This window comes from Sparus aurata, chromosome 2 (genome assembly GCF_900880675.1).
Source record: "Sparus aurata chromosome 2, fSpaAur1.1, whole genome shotgun sequence".
Lineage (NCBI taxonomy): Eukaryota > Metazoa > Chordata > Actinopteri > Spariformes > Sparidae > Sparus > Sparus aurata.
In genome coordinates, this window is record NC_044188.1 from 6,046,053 (window position 1) to 6,067,473 (window position 21,421).

A 21,421-nucleotide genomic window follows, 5' to 3' on the forward strand; every position below is an offset into this window, starting at 1 on the left:
CTTAGGAGAAACAGATGAAAAAAAAATATCCCTTTCCCTTCAGGGCTTCCGTATTCATCCCCCAATGACTCGATTATTTGTGAGATGTTTAGTTGAAGTCACAGGAGCCAACAGAAAATGTTAGGAAATTACAATGTTAATTGATTTATAGTCAAGCATAATTCTTAGTGTTTTTGTTGGAATGGTGAAAATGTTGTCTATTGTGTAAATAATATTTTAAAAAAAGTTTAAAAAAATATGTACAGGATAGTAGTGATATCCATGTTTAAGATTCAGGACCCCACACTGCCCTCTTCCCACATAGAAAAAAACATTTTAGAAGAAGAGAAGAAAAGATACCAGAAAAAAAAAAAAAAAAATCTCCATGGCAACTCTTGATTTTGAATTTTGTATTGTCCAATTTCAGTAAAAAATATGTTTATCATAACTAGCATAGCACAGCGTCATTGCGTCTTCCATGCTGGGAGGTGGCGACGTTTAGCTGAAGTCAAACGAAACGAAACAGAAAATGTTATGTGCTCCTGTTGGAATGATGAAAATGTTATCTACTGTGTAAATAAAGTTTTAAAAATATGGTGATTTCCATGTTTTAGAATCAAGACCCCACACTGCCCTCTTGTGGACAAAGAGATGAACTGCAATATTCAATTGATCAAGCTGCATCAAATAGCACTCATACTTCCAGTAAATAATTTAAAAATATGGTTAGCAACCGTTTTGTTTTTTGTTTTTTTTGCTTTTTTGCTTTTGCTTTTTAAAATGAAAAATTATAGGAAAAATACAGAAAAAATCCTGAAATATTCTGGAAAAGTTTCGGGAAATTTCCCGATTTTTATGTGTTGAGAGGAGTAAAAAAAGAAATTTACTCGTGAAATATTTTCTTAGTGTGTGTTTTGCTACACACCATAAAACAATTCCTTAAAGTCATTCACCCAAATTTAACGCATTAACAAGGGCCTTGGTGCAACATGTTAATATTTTCAATAATATAAGCCACTGAGAACACACCTTTTCATGAAGTAGTTTTATTTTTGCTTTAGATTGCAAATCAAAGCATCTATCAAAGAAGGAACAAGGCTTTTTTATTTATTCATTTATTCAAATCAATTTTATTAATTACATGTATTATAATGTATCATTACTATCCCAATAATTATTAAATATCACATGAAAAAAAACAAAAAAAAAACTAATGGTTACATTTTTTTAAATTGCATCAAAAACTACCACAGATGAAAGAGCTTGAACGATAAGTAAGAAAACATCTGTTGTGGCAAGATTCTCTGTGTGTGTGGTAGCAAAACTTGTTAAGGTTAATACCATGTCATGCTAAATAGTGGATGCAGATTTAGAAACTTGAAAGCAACACAGCAATGTTTTCTTTTCACAGTGTGAAGTTGGTATTTTATCCTCTACGACAGCACTACAGCATGAGTATGACAAAGAGACCACGGAAACAGTGACTGCAGAGAAAAAGCAGTTTCTTGGCCGATATACCAGGAGTAAAATATGCTGAGTACTAAGGACAGAACACAAATTCCTTTCACAGTAAATACAATACAAAACAATACAGTATACTTGGATAAAACAAATAATATGAGTTTATAAAATTCCATTTTAACATCATTTTAAAAAATGTTACCCCTCGCATCTTACATACATAACCTCTATAACTTTTTTTGAGCTGCGGGTCAATTTTTAGCAATCTGTGACCCAAATTTCATGAGTGACTGCCCAGAATCTCATCCAGATTTATATCTTTCATCCAATCATCGTTCCCAGAGCCAGACTTGAGCAGAGAGTCTATGAAGTCTGAGTCTGTGTTGATCCCTGGAACTGTGTTGTCTCCCTCGGGGAGGAAGTCAAAGGTCAGACGGTTGGCCCGGTTATTCTGGTAGCTGCTCGAGCTTGAACTGGACTCTGCGAAGTTGCCTGCTGGTACCCTCTGTTCAGGGGAGGCCTGGTTCAGGCTCCCCACTGCTGATGGCGATCCCATCAGTGGCTGGCTCAGTCTTGGGCCTGTGTCTCTTATGGCAGGGTTATGAGGGAGCATCCCGATGTCAGGTGCTACCTGGTTGGGAGGGCCGATGTGTCTCTGTTGGTACGGATGGTTTGGCATGTCCAGCTGTGCACCCTGAGACTGTAGTGGATTGGGTAGCCGCATAACACTGAGTCCGGTTGTCACTTGCTTGTTGGCCGAGCCCCAGCCCATGTTGACATTTTTCATCAAGCCTCCTAGACCCTGTCCTGGCACCCCCGAGGAGTGCAGGTCAGCTGTCGTTCTCGGGTGTTGCACACCTGCTGCGTTACTGTTTATCACAAAAGAGTTTCCGTGCGCGTTTGGCCCCAGGAACCTGGCTTTATTCGGATTGAGTCCAATTCGATTCTGATTGTTATGCTGCTGAAACTGGCCGATACAAGAGCTCGGATGACAGTCATTCCCGATACCAAACCGGCGGTCCGGTGGTGAAGGACTCATCTTTGAAGCAGACCTACTTGGGAGGTGACAAGACATGGACTGTCGGTCATTCTCAGGACCACTGCTCGAAGACTGGGAGGAGTTTTGACCTGAAGAGAAACAAAGAAAAACGGTTTACCGTTGTTGTCACTTGTCAGTACTGAAGGTGAGACGCTACATCAAAACATTGTTTTCCATTCTCTGGTAATTCTGAGATTGTGGGCTATTTCCTTCCTTTGATATGACTTATTTTAGAATAGAGGAAAGAAAACGCCCACGATTCACATTTGGATGTTTTTGAGTTCAGATTGCAAAACATGTGAATGCCAAAAATGCAGATTTTATTAGATAATAATAACAATAACAACAGCGATAATAATTATACATTTTATAGCTAGCGCTTTCCATGCTACTCAAAGAAACTTTACAAAATCACATTTTAATGTATATAATCTGCATGTGAAAGTGGAAATTTTCATTCATATGTGAACAGATGATTTTTACAAGAGATCTTTTTTGTTAGGACACCTGGAGTGTCTTATTTTCTGTCTAAAAATGTTCTTATCTTAATTGTCTTCTCAAAATGAGTTTTTTTTTATCATCTCCACTTCAGACGCGCTGCAATACACCAACCTGTCCAGTTTGATTCCATCTAATCCTGATGATTTTTTTTCACGTCTTTTTTCAGTATTTTCTAAAGGATAAAAAGAGGTCTCCAAAGTCCTCTCTGTAAAAACCGTTGTCTCGAATATTTCATCCAATGCTCAAATTTCCAATCTACAACTTTGTGCAAATCGGCACCTCTTTAATTCATAATGAGTCGTTTGCATATTTAAACTTAAGATATCAGAGAACGTAACACGAACTTTACCTGTGAAGATGTTTCCTTGCTGAACTCCCACCATACTTCTTGACTGCTTGTAATCAGGCGGCGGCCTCGTGAGATGACGGCTGAACTGATCGTGTGCACTGTCTTTGTCCTGAAAAAGGAAAGACAAAGACGTGATTACTGATCAAGTTATTCAAAAACACCAAATTCTACCACAGTCTATTGAAACCGGCACGATGTAAGACGTCACTCACTGAACTGCTGATGGGGTGCTGTGGTTGGTTGAGCTGCCGCTGCATGGCCTGAGTTTTGGCGGGGCCTTTCTGCTGGTTGTTGGGTGCTGGGGGCCGCGGCTGCGACTGGGCCGACATGACCCCTAAACTTCCATTGGTGGGCAACCTCGGGCCAGGAGGAACACCCTGAGAATAAGACACACACGGATGTTTCACATTAGTGTCGTCAGGGATGTCTTTTGTAGAAGCTTTGGGAGAAAAACACAAAACCAGAACAGTGCAATAATACGCTTTGGCCACTAGAGGGCAAGACTGTACAAGATATCGTGGATCTGTTTCAAAGATGCTATTCAACCTCCAGAATGTGGTCAAGGCTACTCCCTCTGCAGATGAAAAAGGGAGACTTGGAGAGAGGCTTTTTTTGGAAGGGGGAGTGCGAGCCCTCCTCAAGGCCTGCTTCTCCCTTGATAATTGTGTCTAAAGAGAGTGGAAAGAATCCCTGAGACAGCAGGAAATGTGTGCCAATGGGGAGTTAAGCGCCAGCACCATGACTACCTCCATTTAATAAGCTCTCCTTTACTGATCACTGTGTTGTGTTTGGCAAAGAGGCATTCTATCCACTAGAAACCCATTTGGCTCCTCGCACTATCACACTGATTAAAACGTTGTAGTCGGCAGCACTCACACGAAATTGAGATATCCAAACCGGCTTTTTTTGGTTTCGAGGGCTCGTCCTGAACGTGTGCTTCTGCAGATAAGCTTTCACCAATCATGGGTGTTTGAGATGTTATACGTCCTCGTAACGCATATTTTCCTTTTAGCTTTTTTTTTTTTAAGGCAGCAGTGCAGACCGTCTAAAGGCTCCGAGTAAAACCAGTCCTTCTTGTGGACACTCTCTCTCTATGAAGCTCAAGCTTCAACCGAGTGTGAGCATTTGTCATGAGCGAGGTTATTGTGCACCAAATCCAAGTCAACACGAGCTGTGTATACAATGTCAGTCGCCGTGTTGACTTAAAATGTTTCCCAGGGTGAAATGGATTAGAAATCTAACAGTGCGTTTAGCTGAAGCTATTACTTAGAGGGCAGATTCTTCGCAGAGGATGAATCTCTACTGGGTGGTGACTCTGTGGTCCCTGAAAGAAAAGCTGAAAAAAAAAGAGAGAGTGGGAAGTATGTGCATAAATGTGCGTGTGTGTGAATGATAATGAATGGGAATGAAATTTGGAGAACGAACGAGACAAGATCACAGAACGAGGGAGGTTGAAACTCATCAGGAGTCACAAGCCATTTCGCGAGCTAATATTCGCCTCCCCTGCCCGAGTTCAACCCACACAGCAAACCAAGCATGGCAATGAGGTTACACAGGGACTAAAACATCAAAACAGCGGTTTCTCCTGTTACTCTAGCAAGCGGAGTCACTGGCTTTGATTCACTGTATCCAGTTATCGAGCCTGTGAGAAATTGTGACCGCCACAGACATTTTCCCCGCAGAGGTACACTGGAGAGGGCTTGTTCCCTCTTTGTTGTAAGAAAAACCCAACAAGGGGTGTTTTAGCGTGTACAACTGAGTAATCCTCTCTGTCATCCTGATGTGTCATAAAGCTGTTTTCCATGTTTTTTTCTCCCCCTCTCATTCTTCACAAGCTTGTTGTAAATGAATACCACATGTGGTTCAGGCCTCAGAGAAGGAGCGGAGTGATTTAGTCTCCCATCCTGCGGCAGTGCAGGCAGCTGACAGTGATCCAGGCCCAGCCTTGCCGGCTCTCACACTGCACTTCCTCCAGTCTGGACTCATGACGCTGTCCCTGGGGAGCGCCTCGGCATCTGGACTTGGCTGCGGCTCCCTTTCCCAGGAAACAAGTACTCCCTTCACAGCACTGCCGGAGTGACCTGGTAGGCTCAACCCCTGTGGCCCTGCTCTTATCCCAACTGAGGGATGTTGTGCCACAAGATCATCAACAAACACGGAGGAGCCATTATTTACTGAGAGCAAACCCTTATCTTTTGGTTGTAGCTGTAATTTGGGTTTCTGAATTTTCAGTAAAGAGGAGTATTCTGGCGACAAACGTACCAAGCGCCCGTTTGGTATTTAAATGTAAATCCGTAGCTGAAGCTAATCACTCGGATGATGAAAATGATGCCAAGTGTCTGTCTTTAGTTGAAATGACAGTGTTGTCTGTAACACTTTATATTGAGGTCCTTGTAATAAGTGTTAGCAAATAAGTAATGAGACCCTCATAAGATGCTTATTAATATAATCATGTGTAAATAAGACTCACAGTTTGACCTACACTTACTATTCAATAAAGGCAAAAAAAAAACAAAAATGCATCTTATAGGGGCCTTATTACCTATTTATTACAAAGACCTTGATATAAAGCTTTCCCATGTTGACTTAAGTGATAAGTCACCCTTTATAAGATGCTGTAAAGCTCAATCTGAATGTTCATCTTTAGATTTTATCAAAAATATACACACACGTTTGTGTTCTGCTGTAATGGAACTGAAAGTCAATTAAAAAAGGAGGTCTTTCAGTATTCTGGGTCCGATTCCCTTTGTAACAAGTACATTTAGAGATGAGTGAACAGCTCAAAACACACCTCAGATTGTGCTAGAAAACCCAATTTATTTTTAATATTTCTTTAAAATAGTTTTTTATGCGCCTGCATGAATAACTGTATGGTGAGAGCATGCACATTCTTGTAAAACTGGGAGGAAACTCATAAGTTTCCACCGTGGCACAAACTAGGAAATTTGGAAGAAAAAAGAACAAAGACCTGTGATCATTTTTCGTACATTAGGGGTCGAAAAACATCCTAAGGCTAAAATGTGCTCGCAACCTGCAGAGTTAGTAGAAATTCCTGAAGTTAAGGGTGTGTCCGTGCTACCTTCAGGACTGCAGTTTGAGTTTAAAGCGCAAAATTGGAACCCAAAAAAAAAAAAGTCAAGTGTTTTCCTTTCTTTAGCTTGAATACACACAACCACGCTGTAGATGTAATGAGCAGCACTACATTTTGACCTTGAAATAGCATTGCCCACCAACCACAGTAACTCAGGTCTCATAATGCATTAGTGTCCTCCTCTGTACGCTGCTGCCTGCCAGAGAGTGTATTCATACTTGAAGTGAGCGAGGTATTTTTTTTTTTTTTGTGTGTGTGTGTGTCTGTCTGAGGGTTACAGAGTGGTGGATTTTGAATTTTGACATGTTTGACTCAGCAACCGATTATTAAACTGTATGAAGCTTCAAACAAGCAGCAGAGCTCACATCTCTGACTGCTTAAAAAAAAGGTCTTCAGCTTCACTCAGTGGGAGGAAACCCACTGCTGGTAGCTAGTGTTACACAGGGGAGCAGGGCACTCTTTCAGGACCTTTATTTCTCCGGCATTACTAATTCAATTCACTGTGGGAAGAGACTCCACTCTTTTTTCCCCCCCCCTCTCTGTGAGCTGTCCCTTCCTCATTAGCTGGACTTTTAACCCTGTGTGTGCTGACTGCAGAAGACAAACACCATTATCAGCCTCTTTCAAACACTTAAATCACAAGGGGGCTCTTGGTTCTTCTCCGTAATTCCTGCACTACCTGATCACTATAGCTTCGCGTTTGCATATTTCATTTGTTCAAACAAACTGCGCATTAAAAAACGTCCTTGGGAAAGTCTCAGCGAACCGTTACCCCTAATGAACTCCAGCACAGCCGCATGTCCTCAGCATTTTAAAGACCAGAGGTGACTGAGTTTTTACTTTCAGTAGCTCCAGGCTTTGGAAAAGTTTGCTTTATTAAATAATTAATCAAAATCCATTTAAGGCTTTTTCATTATTTGCTATCCAGCTTTTCTCAGTCGCTTCCCTTTCTCTCTCACACCTGTAATTTTCAGCTTTGACTGGTTATAATTTATGTTTTTAACATGCTACATGCGCGATCCCTACTGCTAACGCTACCATAGCATGTAGCTATAGAATAGCACTAATGTCAATGCTAATTCGGACTTAAGCCATACTCTTAGTTTGATTCCTATTTTAATAACTACGTGTATTGTGTGTTTAGAAAACAATTAATCGATTGGTTGTCAACTATAAAATAAATCGTCAGCTACTTTGGCAATCGATTAATCAATTTTTAAGAGAAAAAAAAGGTCAAGATGATTTGATTCCAGCTTCTTAAATCTGAATATCTATTGATTTCTTTACTCCTCAATGACAGTAAACTGTATATCTTAAGGTTTTTGATTAAACAAGACATTGGAGGACTTTGTGAAACGCTGATCGACGTCTTTCACCATCTTATAGCCTAAACAACGGATGAATTAATTGAGAAATTGACAGATGAATCAACACTGATCAATGTGTGAATGCTGTTTTCTTTTTTAAAATCAAAATTTCTGCTGATCGGTCATAGAAACCTTTTAAAAATTTGAATATTTTAAGGGGATTTTTAATTACGTTCAGAGACCATCCATGAACATGATCAGCCACACGTGACTCTGTCGTCACTACGGTAAAACTGGTTCTGTTTTACTGACGTGTGATTTGTCATCCTACCTTGTTTACTTCCATGTCTAACTCCCTCCCTTTCGCCCTCCTCCCACCCTCTCCCAGTCACTCAAGCACTTCCCTTGATCTGTAGAGGTTATGAGAGCTCTCCTGTGTGGCTCGCATTATCATTTCACACAAAGGCGGCTACAGATACTGCTAGTGCAAAAATGAAAGAGGGGACGGACTAAATCTCCCCAATCATAACAAATCAGTGATTCAACCTCCGGCACCAGGCTAAGCAGATTACTGTCATTTTCCACCACTTGTCCCTTGTAGCTAACAACCTCCAATTAGCAAATCCCGCTGTGCATATCTGTGCCCTGACGGGGAGCCACCATGACAAGCAGAGAAATTAGAAGTCCTGCATGTTAATCTACCATGCTCTGGCAATCTGTGTCATCGTCAAAAACACTTGCAGGGGAAATACATATTCAAGGGATTCACAACAGCGAAGGCATAGACGGCAGCGGGAACAATGAGAGTAAAGTCCCAAAACAAACAGCGCTGCATTGTTGCCGCTTCAGACAGCAGGTTGGCTGCTGCGAGCGAACTGAGGAGAGTGATTGATGAGGAAGACCAAAGACGGGGAGTTTGACTGCTGTGTGTCATGTTACAGTGTCTCCAGCAGAAGAACATTTGTTATTCACCTTGAATACGGAGTGTGTTAAAATACACAAGCAAGATATTCGACATTGGCTGAAAAAATGAAAAAAATAAAGAAATAAATCACACAAGAAATAGAACATTTGGGTCACCTCATATTGTACTATCAGCTTCAAACTCTATAGGTTATATTGTACATGTAAGTCATGCTGCTTTATTGGGATGCTGTAGTTCGTGGTTAGCGACACGAGCTCAACGCGTACCTCATCATTTCGTTGCTGTGGCTCTGTTGTATTTTTGCTATCACCGAGGCCAAATGTTGCATGAAAACCTGCAACTCCAATATCATTCTACATGTCCTAATCACATACATCATGGCAGATATATACAGTATGTCACTTAAAGACCTTGTGGCCACTTTGTAGGGATTTTAAGGTTTACAGTCTGTAACCCCAATTCCCCCCAAAGAAGTTGGGACGCTGTATAATTCATTTGTAAATTCACTTTGAGGATGCTCCATTGATACCCAATCATGAAACTATCACATGTTACCAATATACCTGTTTACCTGTGTTTAACTTTCCCAGTCTGATGTTGCCTCTGTCCCAACTTGTTTGAAACATGTTACTGGCATCAAATTCAGAATTAGCATATATTTACAAAAATCAATGAAGTTGATGAGGTTAAACATCTACTATATTGTCTTTGTACTGTTTTTAGTTGAGTTTATGTCAAAAAGAATTATACCAACATATCATACTCTGTTTCATTTACACAGTATCCCAATGTTATTGCAGTTGGGTCCTTGCTGTGGTTAAGGCTGCCTGGTTATCAAGCTAAGCAAAAGGCGGCGTTGTTCTAACTTCTGAAACATTATTTCAAGAGCAATCCTTTGTAAGGGATTTTGGACAGAGCCCTTACCTGTCGCTGTTGTGATAGTTTGAACGGCAGCACTGCAGGAACAGACTTGGGCGGCAGACAGAGAGCCGCCGTCGTGGAGATCTGTTGGTTCTGGAAGTGGAGAGCCGAATGTGGCTGATTCTGGCCGGTCGATGGTGACTGCTGCTGCTGTTGCTGCTGGGCTGAAGTCTTGTTCACCGAGCTTGCCATGACAGGCATCGGCTGGCTGACAGAATGGGGTGCTTTAGGGCTGAAGTGCAACGTGGGCTTGGTGCTGAGAACCTTCATGTCCAAATGATGGGAGCCATTGTGCCCGTTTGACTTGAAGAGGCAGTTGTTGATCCCTTTACTCTGGGAGCCAATCCTCTGCTGGCTAAGCGAAGCCGGGCTGGAGACCTTGTCCTGGGGAAAGGCGCTGGTGGAGGAGTGGGTACTCATGGCAGGAGCCCAGCTGGTCAATCCTGCAGGTGGTGTTTGGTGGTGGTGATGGAGCAGAGAGCTTGGCTGTTGCTGGTTTGCCGCCATCTGCTTCAGCTGTTCTGCGTGAGATATTTCTGGCCAGCAGGGCATGGCTCTGGGCTGCGCTGCCTGAGTGTTAGCTTTCTGTGACGTGGTGGTAGAGGAGGTGCTGGTCAACGTGAAAGAGGGTCCTGCTGAGGCTGGTCGGAGCTGCGGCGAGCCACCGTGAACCTGGCCAAAATCTGGGGAGTGCTCCATCTTTATCGGCCTCTCCATCGGGGAACAAAGACTGGCAGCCGCTCCCGCTGAGCTCGGCCGACCGAGATCCAAGCCGAATGTATCATCCTGCTTCAGTATCTTCTCAAACTCCAGGTCATTCAGTGTCGGCACTGACTTTGTCAGCTCATCAAAAAGATCCTGGAGGTCTGGGTCAATCTGACCACCACCCTCATCTTTGAAGTCAAAAATCATCTCTGCGTTGGACTGGCCACAAGACTGGACCTCAGTGGGCTCTTTTTTCATTTCTTTCAGGGTCATGTTGAATATGTCTGACCCCACTCCATGGGGCATCATGTAGCTCTTCCTCTGCATGCCCATGGTTGAGGACCCTTGCAGGGAGTGAGACTGGGCTAAGTTATGGTTGCAGGGCCCATGTCCCAGTCCACCGGTATCCATACGGACCCGCTTAAAGTCTGATCCAGAATAACCGCAGGGGAGACCATTCGGCTTTGGTGCGTGTCCTGGTGCATTTCCCTCAATCTTCCTTCGTAAGGATCCTTGAAGCTGCAAAACACAACAGAGTGGAATTTAGAAAACACTTAGAAAAAACACAGAAAAGACCTCGATTGATACGGACACATCCCCTCACCTTCATTACATTAATTTATTATTTAATGATAAGTGTTTTTCCAAAAAAACGACCTTCATGGTTTGGGAGTTTAAATTTCAATAGAGAAATAACCCTAAAGAAATCGTTTTCATAACAAGACTTTAATTATTCCACTCGATTCAAAAGCTGTCTTGCGAGCCAATTGAAGTCATGGTGATAGTTCTGAAGATGGGAGCATTACATGCAGCTCAAAGTATCACCATGTAAATTAATCCAATTTCACAATTTGCTCCGAGGCTTGTAGATGCTGTACACTCCACCAACTTGTGAAATTTCCAAAGATTGCTTTTATTAATAGCAGTGTTTTCATTCAGTGTTACAACTTTTAAATTCGGCAACGTTGATGACGTCTCAAATGCTTTATTTTGTCATAAATCAACCAGATCAAGCAGATAAATTCAGTTAAACCACACAAAGCTTTCATCTGTAATTTCATTTAAACACTTCCAATGCAGCAGAACGCTGCTGCGGCATTTAGAAAAAAATGTTTTGATAAAATGTAGTTTGAGCACAGTGGATGAGCTGAGAAGATAGCTAGGAATCTGATACAGTTGACAGAGCGCAGAGAGGAGAATAGGGTCTTTGTTTCCCTCATTTGCATACATTATATTTCTTCCATTGTGCTTCGTTAGATAGCAGAGTTTCTCCTTTGTGGCTGAGATTCTGCTTAACATGCCGGTGCAGCTATCTGACTTCCTTTTGTCCTATATCCCCATGCATGTCTTCCTTTAAGGTAATAAGCACACAGCTATGACTCACAACTCTAACCACTCTGCAACACTCCATAAAACTGAAGCATTAACAACCCCAACACGACGCCTTTTTCTCTTGACATTATTCGTGTTTGCAGGAACATACAATGTCGTGTCAACAAAATAATAAGAGTTTCTTCCTTCACATGTGCCTGTGAGTCATTAACAACAGTTCGGTGATGAAGAAATTGCCTATCCGGCAGCAATCTCAGGCTCACCGTGGTATACACATAAAAATGACTGATTATCTGACCATCTTTTAATGCGGTGCCTGCATGGAAACAAAATGGAACTGATTGTACACCAACCTGAACACAGGAGAGGAATATCAGTGTGTGATGCATATTTCACTGTGGGAACAAATTTGAGTCATTTCCACCTGCTGGCACACATTAGATTAAGATGATTCATAGCCCGAGGCTTTGGACTGAATCCCGCAGTTCACTACATTTCTACTCTGTTCGTGTCTGTATTACTTGTGCTAATGCTCAGAACAATTGCTCAGAGATACATCCTCACATTTTAATCAAGGCACAAATATCTCTGTGACTCACCGAGCCTCCTTTATTAAAGCTAATAAGTGTGCATGTGTGTGTTTCGACATATTGAATGGCTGCGGATGGATGATGTTGGTGGAGGCGGTGTTGTACTGAAAGGGGGGAGGGACACTGAAATGATCGATTCAGTGGCTGTGGGAAGTAGAAACTGTAATACTTAACATTAGTGCTGACCATCACAAGCACGTTTGCTGATAGTGAGAGGCAATAAATTGTCACATTAAAACTGTGATATGAGATTAGGTATTAAAGACATTTTATCATGATATGGCATACTTGTTGGCTTTTCCTGGTTTTACCTGCATTACTGTCAAGTGATACGATTTTCTGAAGAACTGCCTTTACCCACTTAGTCATTCTATCAATCACTGATGACAGTTTCTCAAAAATCTCACTGTGTTAATATTTTGTGACCAACAGTCGTCCTTACAACGATGCTGCAATATCAATACCAAGGTACTGGGTCAACAATATTGTAGGATATTTGCATAACATAACCCACTATGAGAGATGTGTGTGTATACATATGTACTCCGCATTTTTCAAAAATAAAGTATATGCTGCCAGAAACTGATTTGGTTAAAGTGGATTTAAAGTCTAAAAATCTTAAATAATCAAATTCTATCAGTTAAATCAAGCTTCAGTGATAAAGAGCTTTAGAGGAGATAATAAAATATTATATAATAATATCGAGATATAAGTTGTGTAATGTGATATCACCTTGCAATAATATTTATAGGCCATATCGCCAAGCCTGGGATAGATTGCATTCCAACTCACTGCTCAGTTTATTTTAGTACAGCAGGAAAATCTACTTTCAAACAGGTGAAACTTGCTGGAGCTTCATGACGACGACCAGTGTGAAGGCAGAAGGAAAAAAAAAAACATTACATTCAGCCAAAGACACATTTTTGCCTTTTTTTTTTTTTGGTCAAAATATTTTGCCAGTGTGTAATACTGCAGCTGGAGGCAGACCCTATTTTAAACTCTTGTTGGTGCTGCATTTACAGACCCCCCCCCCCCAGCCATCTGAATTTTCAAAACATGTCCGCGTCTGTGTTCAAACACAGCTGACAAACAATAATCATGAAGTGTTATGCTCTGAAAAATATCCAGTAACAATAGTCCTGCTGTTGAAATGCATGAGAACAAATGGAGGGCAATAAATAACTAGACAAAATAGTTAACTATCAATGTCAAATGCACAATGTTTGTTTTAAATGGTACATGTATTACATTTGTATGTATTTTTAAAGTTAGTATTTGCTCACTTTACCTTTTGTATTTTGAAATTTAGGTAGGTGCATGCAATCTTGTAAAAATGCAACCAGTACTTATACTTATAATAATACCCAGTAGAAAAGTTCTTATCACAGACAACAGAGAAGAAAGAGAAAGATGATGCAATGACTGTCTGGCTGAATGATGCCTAGTTAATACAGAGAAGTATGAGTAAAATATACAAATTCAACTTGGACGTGTTCCATAACTTTATCTACAGAATGTCTCATTCAGCAGCTCTTTTTTTGCCATCTTCAGTGAGATGCACAATATCAAACATCATGCCTCTCTGTGGACTACTGGACATCTGTTTTTCTCCAAATGCAGATGAAAACAGGCCTCCTTGTGTGTGCAGCTCATGCACACTTTCTCTCGTTCCACAGGGCTCTTTCTGGAGAAGACAGACAGGAGCACTCCTCATGGTTCAAGGCACTGTCTGAGAAAACACTTCATGAATAATGGAGAGGAAAGTGGATGTGTTGCAAAAAGCCATTGTGAGACACGGTTGCCTCGCTACTGCTTCAGTGCCATTTAAAAAATGGACTCAAGTGCATATCTTAGTTTAAAATTCCGAGTTCAACCTTCTCAAGATTTTGTGAAGTCAAGATTTTGTCGAGGTTAGACCGTTGTTATGTGTGCGTACCTGATGCTAACTCAGTTTGGAGATAATAAACTAATACCCAAGGTCCAAAACTAGTTTTTTCTTATATTTTCAAAAAATAAAGGACCGTCCTGTTCACTCAGCACTCAGAAGCAGTGGCCTCCGACTGGCCTGAAATCCTCATGACAGATCTCCAAGTGAACTGAAAATAGATTTTTTGATTAACATTTAATGAGCTGAGAAGCTCTGAATCACTTTGAAAGTGACTCCTGCTGCATGAGAGTCTCAAACATATGCATTATATACTGATCGTTGTACAGATGAAGGTAGATGAAATACATTTGTTTTCTGTGTTGGCAAAGCACATTAACCAACCCTTAAGGTCTAGGTTCAGACATTAAATTGTGTTTTTTTTTACGATTACAAAAAACTAAAGGAGATTTTGTTTTGCAGAAGTAAGAAAATCATTCATCTAAATGTCATACGGCCACAGTAAACAGAAAGGAACACAATATACACGCCATGTTTTAAATAATTTATCAAGCTGTAACTTGTTGTGGCATCTATCCATTCTATGCCAGCCCGGTCACCAATAAAACGTTGGCATTTCTCAATTACGCAAACAAAATATAATATTAAATTTGTATGTTTCGTATCGATCTTACCAACATTTTACCAATGCGTGTCACATTCACATTACATGCACATGAGCTGACTCTGTCATCAGGTGCAGGAGCTGATGGTGGTCTTGTGACAGCTAGATGAGAAGGTGAAACCACTGGATATTTTTAACGAGACACTGGGACACATTTCTTGCCACGTTTGTGGCAACAAAACCCAATATTTTTGGTGGGCATCTGAACAATTTGCAGCTAAAAACTGGGCATTTTTAACAAGACGTTGGGACAATTTCCAGCCCAGTTTGGCGACAGATCCAGGTGAGCCAAAACTGAGAAGTGAATATAAAGAAAGCGAAGTTGTAACAAAAAGAAACAAAGTTGGTTGTTTGCAGAACTGTTTATTGCCAACATTTATTCTGGCAACGGGGTTTGTTACTGTTCTACTTGTGGACACAAGTTCCAACAAAATCATTTTAAGAGGTAGATTAGAGCTGGATCTCGTTGTTGAACATGACCTTTTCAATCCAGCATATTGATGCCCTTTGACTGTGGCAGTAAGGCTCCTGACCTTGGCCCTGTCAACAGAAGCTATCTATTCCTGGGAGCTGGAGGGCTGGTAGCTCGTGTGTCAAGCTGAGCAGTGTGGTGATGCTGAGCACTGTGGATGGGGCTCCGGGTGAGCCATCACAGGGACACAACACCAGGCCTCCTGGTACCATCTGTCATACCAGCAGCACGGCCCTCAGAGCAATGCATGCTTGAAGGATATAGGTTTGAGAACGTTCGAAGGTTTTGTGTCTGTGTTTGAGTATGAGAGTGCGGCTCAACAAAAGATCGAGCTCGCCAGCCTTTAATCTATTCACCAGAGCCCTGAAACATGTTGCAATCCGCTCCTGCGAGAGTTGGAAACCTTCCTCTCGGCACTTGACATGGAAAAAACAGTCCCAAAATAAAGGCATAAATACGACTATTGTGTTCCTAGGGAGACATAATATTTATGCGGTTCTGCAGGTTGCATACTGTTGCAAGAGGGGATTTCAGCTCCTTTATTGCCAGATAAGAAACAAGAGCCCTAAGACCTGTGCCAATGATCAGCTGCCATACAAAATTCAGCTATCTGCTTGCAGAATGCTGAGAAAGTGTAGAGGGCTCAGTTTAATTATAGGGTTGTACTAGCTGTCTAATGCTGTAAGCCATGATACTACATCCAGAGAAATTGCTTAGAACATACTGGATAACTTGACATGCTTAATTATTTAAAGGAATGTAAGGAAGCTGAGGCTGTACGTACGTTCACAGGGCAATTTAGAGTTTCAGTCAAATCGGGTCAGATTCTGCGTTGTCTTTCTGGAACTGTTTCCTTTTTTGAGGGGTTAATGGATTTAAGACAAGATCGAGAATAAGAAGAAGAATAAGGGAAATAAAGTATGATTGAGGGTGTACTGAGGCAGCAACAAGGAATCATATATAGTCTTATTAAAAATAAGACTATATATCTATCAGAGATAACAAGGTCTGGACTACAAATTAGATAGATAGCTTTTGGCAGCTATGTTTAGCACTGAATTAAAACAATTTCAGTGTGTTTTGGTGGATAAACTGGATGACAGAATGATAACACAGGTAGGCTTGATCCTTTTATAACACATAGTAAATTGTAAAATCGATGTTTCTCTCAAAGTGGAACACTTGGAATATAACTCATCATATATATATCCCATATTCCCTCAACAAAAGAAAACATATTTAATCTGTTTCTACAGGGCATGTGCCGTAAGGTTGCACAGGGATGTGTGCATAGGTTCACGATGTGCTTCCCTAATCAGGCTGGCGCGTGATGGGATGAAGCGGCACACTGCAGAGGTGGGCTACTTTTGGCTCATCAGCACTTTGCATCCCCACACTTCCTGACACAGTTGTATTAGATTGAGGCTGCCCTCCAGAGAGCAGGCAGGAGAGAAGGATGAGCAGCAGCAGCGGCAGCAGGAAAAAAAAAGGAGAGGCAGCTTTGTGGCAGCCTCTGGGAAATGGGAAGAGATGATAAGAGCTCCTTTGAAGAGAAATCATCCATTATGTTTACTGAAGGCAGATTTTTTTTTTCAACAGTTAATGTAGCTCAGCTCCAACATTCCATGGAGAAACTCGCTATTTTAATATAAGGCAGCCTGCACACAAAAAAAAATCCTGTCGGAGACACTTCCCATTCAAACATCAGCTCTCCTTTATCCAAATGCACAGATTAAAAGCTGCATTCCAATCGGTCCTTGCTTTGGCATGCCCTTTGTTCAAAATCAAGCTACTGAGTTTAATGGGATATGGCCAAGGTTAACGGAGGCAGCTCTAAAAATATGCATGGACCCCCACGAAAATATGACCTCTTAAATAAAACATCTCTGCAATCTTTGGACTTGTAATCATTCTTACTTTAAATAGGCATCCCTTAAAATTACCTAAAACACAAATTACTCTTGACCTACAAAGGTAGTTTGAAAGGCCTATTGTGCATAATAATCTTTGAGTATATTCTCCTGTCAGGTATTTTGTCAGATAGTACAAGATTCCTGGCCCGCAGATTCCCGAGATGGAAGGATCGCGGTGAAGCGATCCTGGGAACAAATATGGGGTGTGCGAGTCAGTGTGGGAGGGGGGAGGCGGACTCTGTCAAGGCATCACCGCAGCACCAGCTAGGCCACGCCACTGCAGACGTACCATAGGTCACCAACATCGCAGTGACAAGCCGTCACATCACATCACCCATGGCCATGTGGCTCACGGAGCTCCTGACACTGCTGTCGCCTCTCATCTACATGTCATTCTCAACCACGGAGACATTTACTGAGGGGGACTGAGGGCTCCCCGGACTCAATCCCATGCAGCATACATCACTGTATTCGCTTCCAGAGTACAAGGGATCCCTTCAATAAATGATTAAAATCGGGAAACTACAGGACGTGTTTGAATTAACTGCCATAATACATTGAGCACGCTGAAAAACCATTTCCAGGTTCAACTTTCACATCCTGATCTTTTTTCCTATTAAAGACAAATTCCACCTTTGTCCCCACTTAGTTACTTTAAAAGAGAGAAAGGCGCTTGACATGAAGACAATTTAAACAGGCCCAGAGCTACTCACAGATAACCATAGAGCTCCTGCCCGCCCACTGCATATAGGCTGAGCTGCTATTGTAGCGCACAGGCTTTAATTTAGTGGTAACAGGCTTAAATTCTCATTGGTCCAACACCCTATGTGCTGGAAACACCCTCTATCAGCTCTTGCTCGTCCAATCCACATCTAAAGTGCTGAACACTGCGCCAAAAAGTGAAGGGGTATGATGTATCTACCATGATGACATGTTTCTTTCAATTGGTATGAGTGCTGTGTCTGCTTAAATGTGACAGGCAGACGGTAAGAAACAATTTTCAGGCTGGGAAACTGCCTGAGGGTGTGGGAAGGTTAACATAAATCAGAACATTAAAAGATTCTTAACAGCGAAGGCTTAAGAGTAAGAAATTATCAAAGTCTGCAGACACCAGAGGTCACTGTGAGCATGAAAAGAATGAAAGAAAACTCCTCAAATTAACATTTCTGGTTGTTGGGATTAGTTATTTATTACATAAGAAAAGCTAAGCCAGGATAATAACACTGACACCTTTGACTTTAGGCAGCCTGGAGTTATATGATATGAAGTTCCAAAGATCCAAAGAGTAACATGTGAAAATGATGCCACTATAGTTAGACAACGTGATGATTTTAGCTTCCCTGACAACAAATCCCTTGTTAAACAGGTCTAAAGCCCTCCTCGAATGTTTGTACCCTTAAAAGGCCATTGCCATACAACCACAAGTACCTTTTTCCCAGCAACCGTCAAACACAAGGCCTGCCTCCGGTCATGCCACAGGAAAAGGCCCATAAGCAGGGAACAAGTTCCCTTCCTGTTTTCAAAGACGATTCCTATGGCATGCAGAGCCGTTTCCTGCTCGCTAGGCTCATTTCACCATCTCAAACATCTGGCTGCTCTTCAGCATGCAGCTGCAGCACGGTGAGAGCCAACAGTGCCACTGCTGAGTTGAGCAACACAGTCCTGAGCCATTTCAGTTATATCTCTGGCCACTGGAAAGAAAACCATCATTTAGCTTCACTAGCTAATGCACGGCATCACACTAGTGTGAATTATTTAGCATCTTCAGTAACTATTGATGAGACGATCTTTAATTGTACCATATTTAGTACTTATGAGCTGTTTATGTCCTACTGCTCAGCTATTTGGATGATGAATTCCTTAATGCTCCCTTCTGAGCACAGTGACTGCTGTTCCAAATCAGGAAACAATATTAGTCAATATCTGATGTGATTGCAGCAAAGTGCTCTTTAGCAGCATTGCTGTGGCGATTTCCCAGTGAAACAAGGATCCATTTTATATCCCGTGGGAAACCTGGGCTGAGTGGTTAATGCTGTGCTAATGCTGCTTCACTCAGCCAGGTCTTGATAAGCCTCATGCTTTTAGAGAGGGGAAACACATTTAGTGTTTTAAACCGCTTCAATGGAAAAAAGCTTGGAAAAATCCACTAGTTGAAAAGGGTATACTTGTTGAGTTTTGTCATCTCTCTCGGCTTTCACTTAAATTACACACACATGCATTAGGACAGGCGAGCAGTCTAACACTAATCTGCACTCGTGCTCTGAAACAATCCACTGCTAGTTCGGTTTGAAAAGGGACTGCTGCAGCTCGAAAGTAAGGAGAAAAAATAAATGAGTGGGAAGCTTTGTTTGACTCCCACTCCTATCAGTTCTGACATTCCAAATAAGGTCTGTGTAGACCGGCGCTGGCAGAGACGGACACAGAAAACACTGCAGAGCTCTCACAGGCTCCAACCGAGGAAAAAGTGTGTGCAGTGGGGGGGGGAGCATTGGGGGATCATGGTGCAGAAAATATGTGACCTCTAAAAATTTATCATCAGCCTGACATTTCCCAGAAGGACAAAAACAAAACATCACATGATACTGATATATCTTAGATATTAGTTAGATACCATTATCCATGAAAAGCAAACAATTCAGTTGAATTCAAAGCTGTTTGCCTTAATAATGGATAGCTTGACCTTAAAAAAAAAAAAAAACAACTGGTTTTGACACTGTTGAGACTGTTTGAAAAGTCATTGGATCAAGTTTGACTGTGGAAAAAAAAAAAAAAAAAAAAAATGACACCCAAAGAAATCATCAGGTAGAGCAGTAAATTTAATAGCTGCACTAAATAACTTCTCACACCGCTGGCTCCAAATGCTGGTATGAGGTAACTGTCTGATTTAGATACAAAGAAATGATGAAACATACCGTCTGTTAAGAGCATATGTTAAGTTCCTTTTTATAAACCCAGACAAAACTCCGAGCTGACCTAAAAAAAATGTTTCGTTTTTCTTTCAAATACACAAATGGGACAAAACCAAGTGTAAACCCACCATGACGTCATTCACTGGTTAGTGGACTGGTTGTGGGCTGTTGCCATCTTGTTTGTTTTTTTTGTTTTTGTTTTTTAAAACAGAAGTGACCATGGTTGAAAGAGTGTGTGGAATTGGGTAGGATATGCTGACTGGATCTGGCTGAGAACCCGAGGACATGTCATGGTAGCAACGTGTCAATCACAAGTTAGCCACACATGCTTTATAGTCTTAATTTTGCTGTAAATGGGACCATAATTTAAAGCAAAGAAAAAGCAAAGAGAGTAGCTGGTGAAGAGGGAGTAAGATCTAGCATATTTTTATATGAGGTGGAGACCAAAACAGAGCTACAAGGGGAGTGAATGCCGGACTTAAATTTGTCAGGTAGCCAGAAACATTATTCCATATTAATGCTAATGTTTTATCTGGACTTCCAAGAAGGCAACGTCAGCCGCTTTAACTTTGCGAGGTCACAACATGTCCAGTTGTTTCAATTCTGCACCCTATTGGTCAAACTTCCTGCGCACAGAGAACAGAAACCACAGAGCAGCATTTTAGCCTTTCATTCAGGGACAACACTACCCTCTTCTCCATTGCTGCCTCGCTAGGCTAATAAGGGACGCTTTCATTCGAAAAATAAAATGTCTATTCTCCTGCATGTGTATTATAAAAAGACTTTTCATTCCAAGGATTGCCTAAATTGCCTGTAGCCCTGCAGGCACTGAGCTCACCACTGTCTGGGCAAGTGGTGGCTCTCACAGTGGCAGGGAGAGTTCAAGGTTGCAGCAGAGCCCATGTCCCTGAGCATGTTTCTGCATGCAGGCAGCCCTTGTGTGCGTCTAAGTGGGCCTTGTGATTCAGCGCTTCAGGTCTTTTTGCATGTCGCAGCTAGTGAGAGGGAGTCACACTGAGCTCACAGGTAATCTGCCCAAGTGGAAAAAAACAACTTTCCCATGATGTGATCACCGACATTCAAAGATAAACACTAAGCAAACCGCTGTGATTTCAAACTGATTATGCGGATTTCCGCTGATCAGGAGGGGAATTGTGCAAAAGTACCTAGTTCACCCCAAAATAGCCCGTACCAGTTACAGGCAGTTCCTCTGTCCCAATAGTGGCATCTGGTCAAGTAAACATGTAGTCGATTGCTTTGAAAAAGGCCAAACCGATGATGAATAAGTCCCAATCCTTCTCCTGCCAAAGTACAGACTCAGACTGTTCCTGATTAAACATACTAAATTAAAATTAAGAGGATGTCTGCTCTTTAAAAA

General features: G+C 41.6%; 1 protein-coding gene across 1 annotated transcript in view; it reads right to left on the reverse strand.

The window, feature by feature from the left end:
• Positions 1–1,089: 1,089 nt before the first annotated feature.
• The window catches only part of maml2 (mastermind like transcriptional coactivator 2), a 39,461-nt gene continuing 19,129 nt past the window's right edge, over positions 1,090–21,421 (reverse strand). The window contains exons 2-5 of the mRNA XM_030404841.1: positions 9,577–10,797; positions 3,542–3,706; positions 3,330–3,438; positions 1,090–2,568 (exon numbers count right to left, since the gene is read on the reverse strand). Coding sequence (XP_030260701.1) covers positions 1,721–2,568; positions 3,330–3,438; positions 3,542–3,706; positions 9,577–10,797 — 2,343 coding nt within the window. The 3' untranslated portion in view covers positions 1,090–1,720. The remainder of the gene's footprint in view (positions 2,569–3,329; positions 3,439–3,541; positions 3,707–9,576; positions 10,798–21,421) is intronic.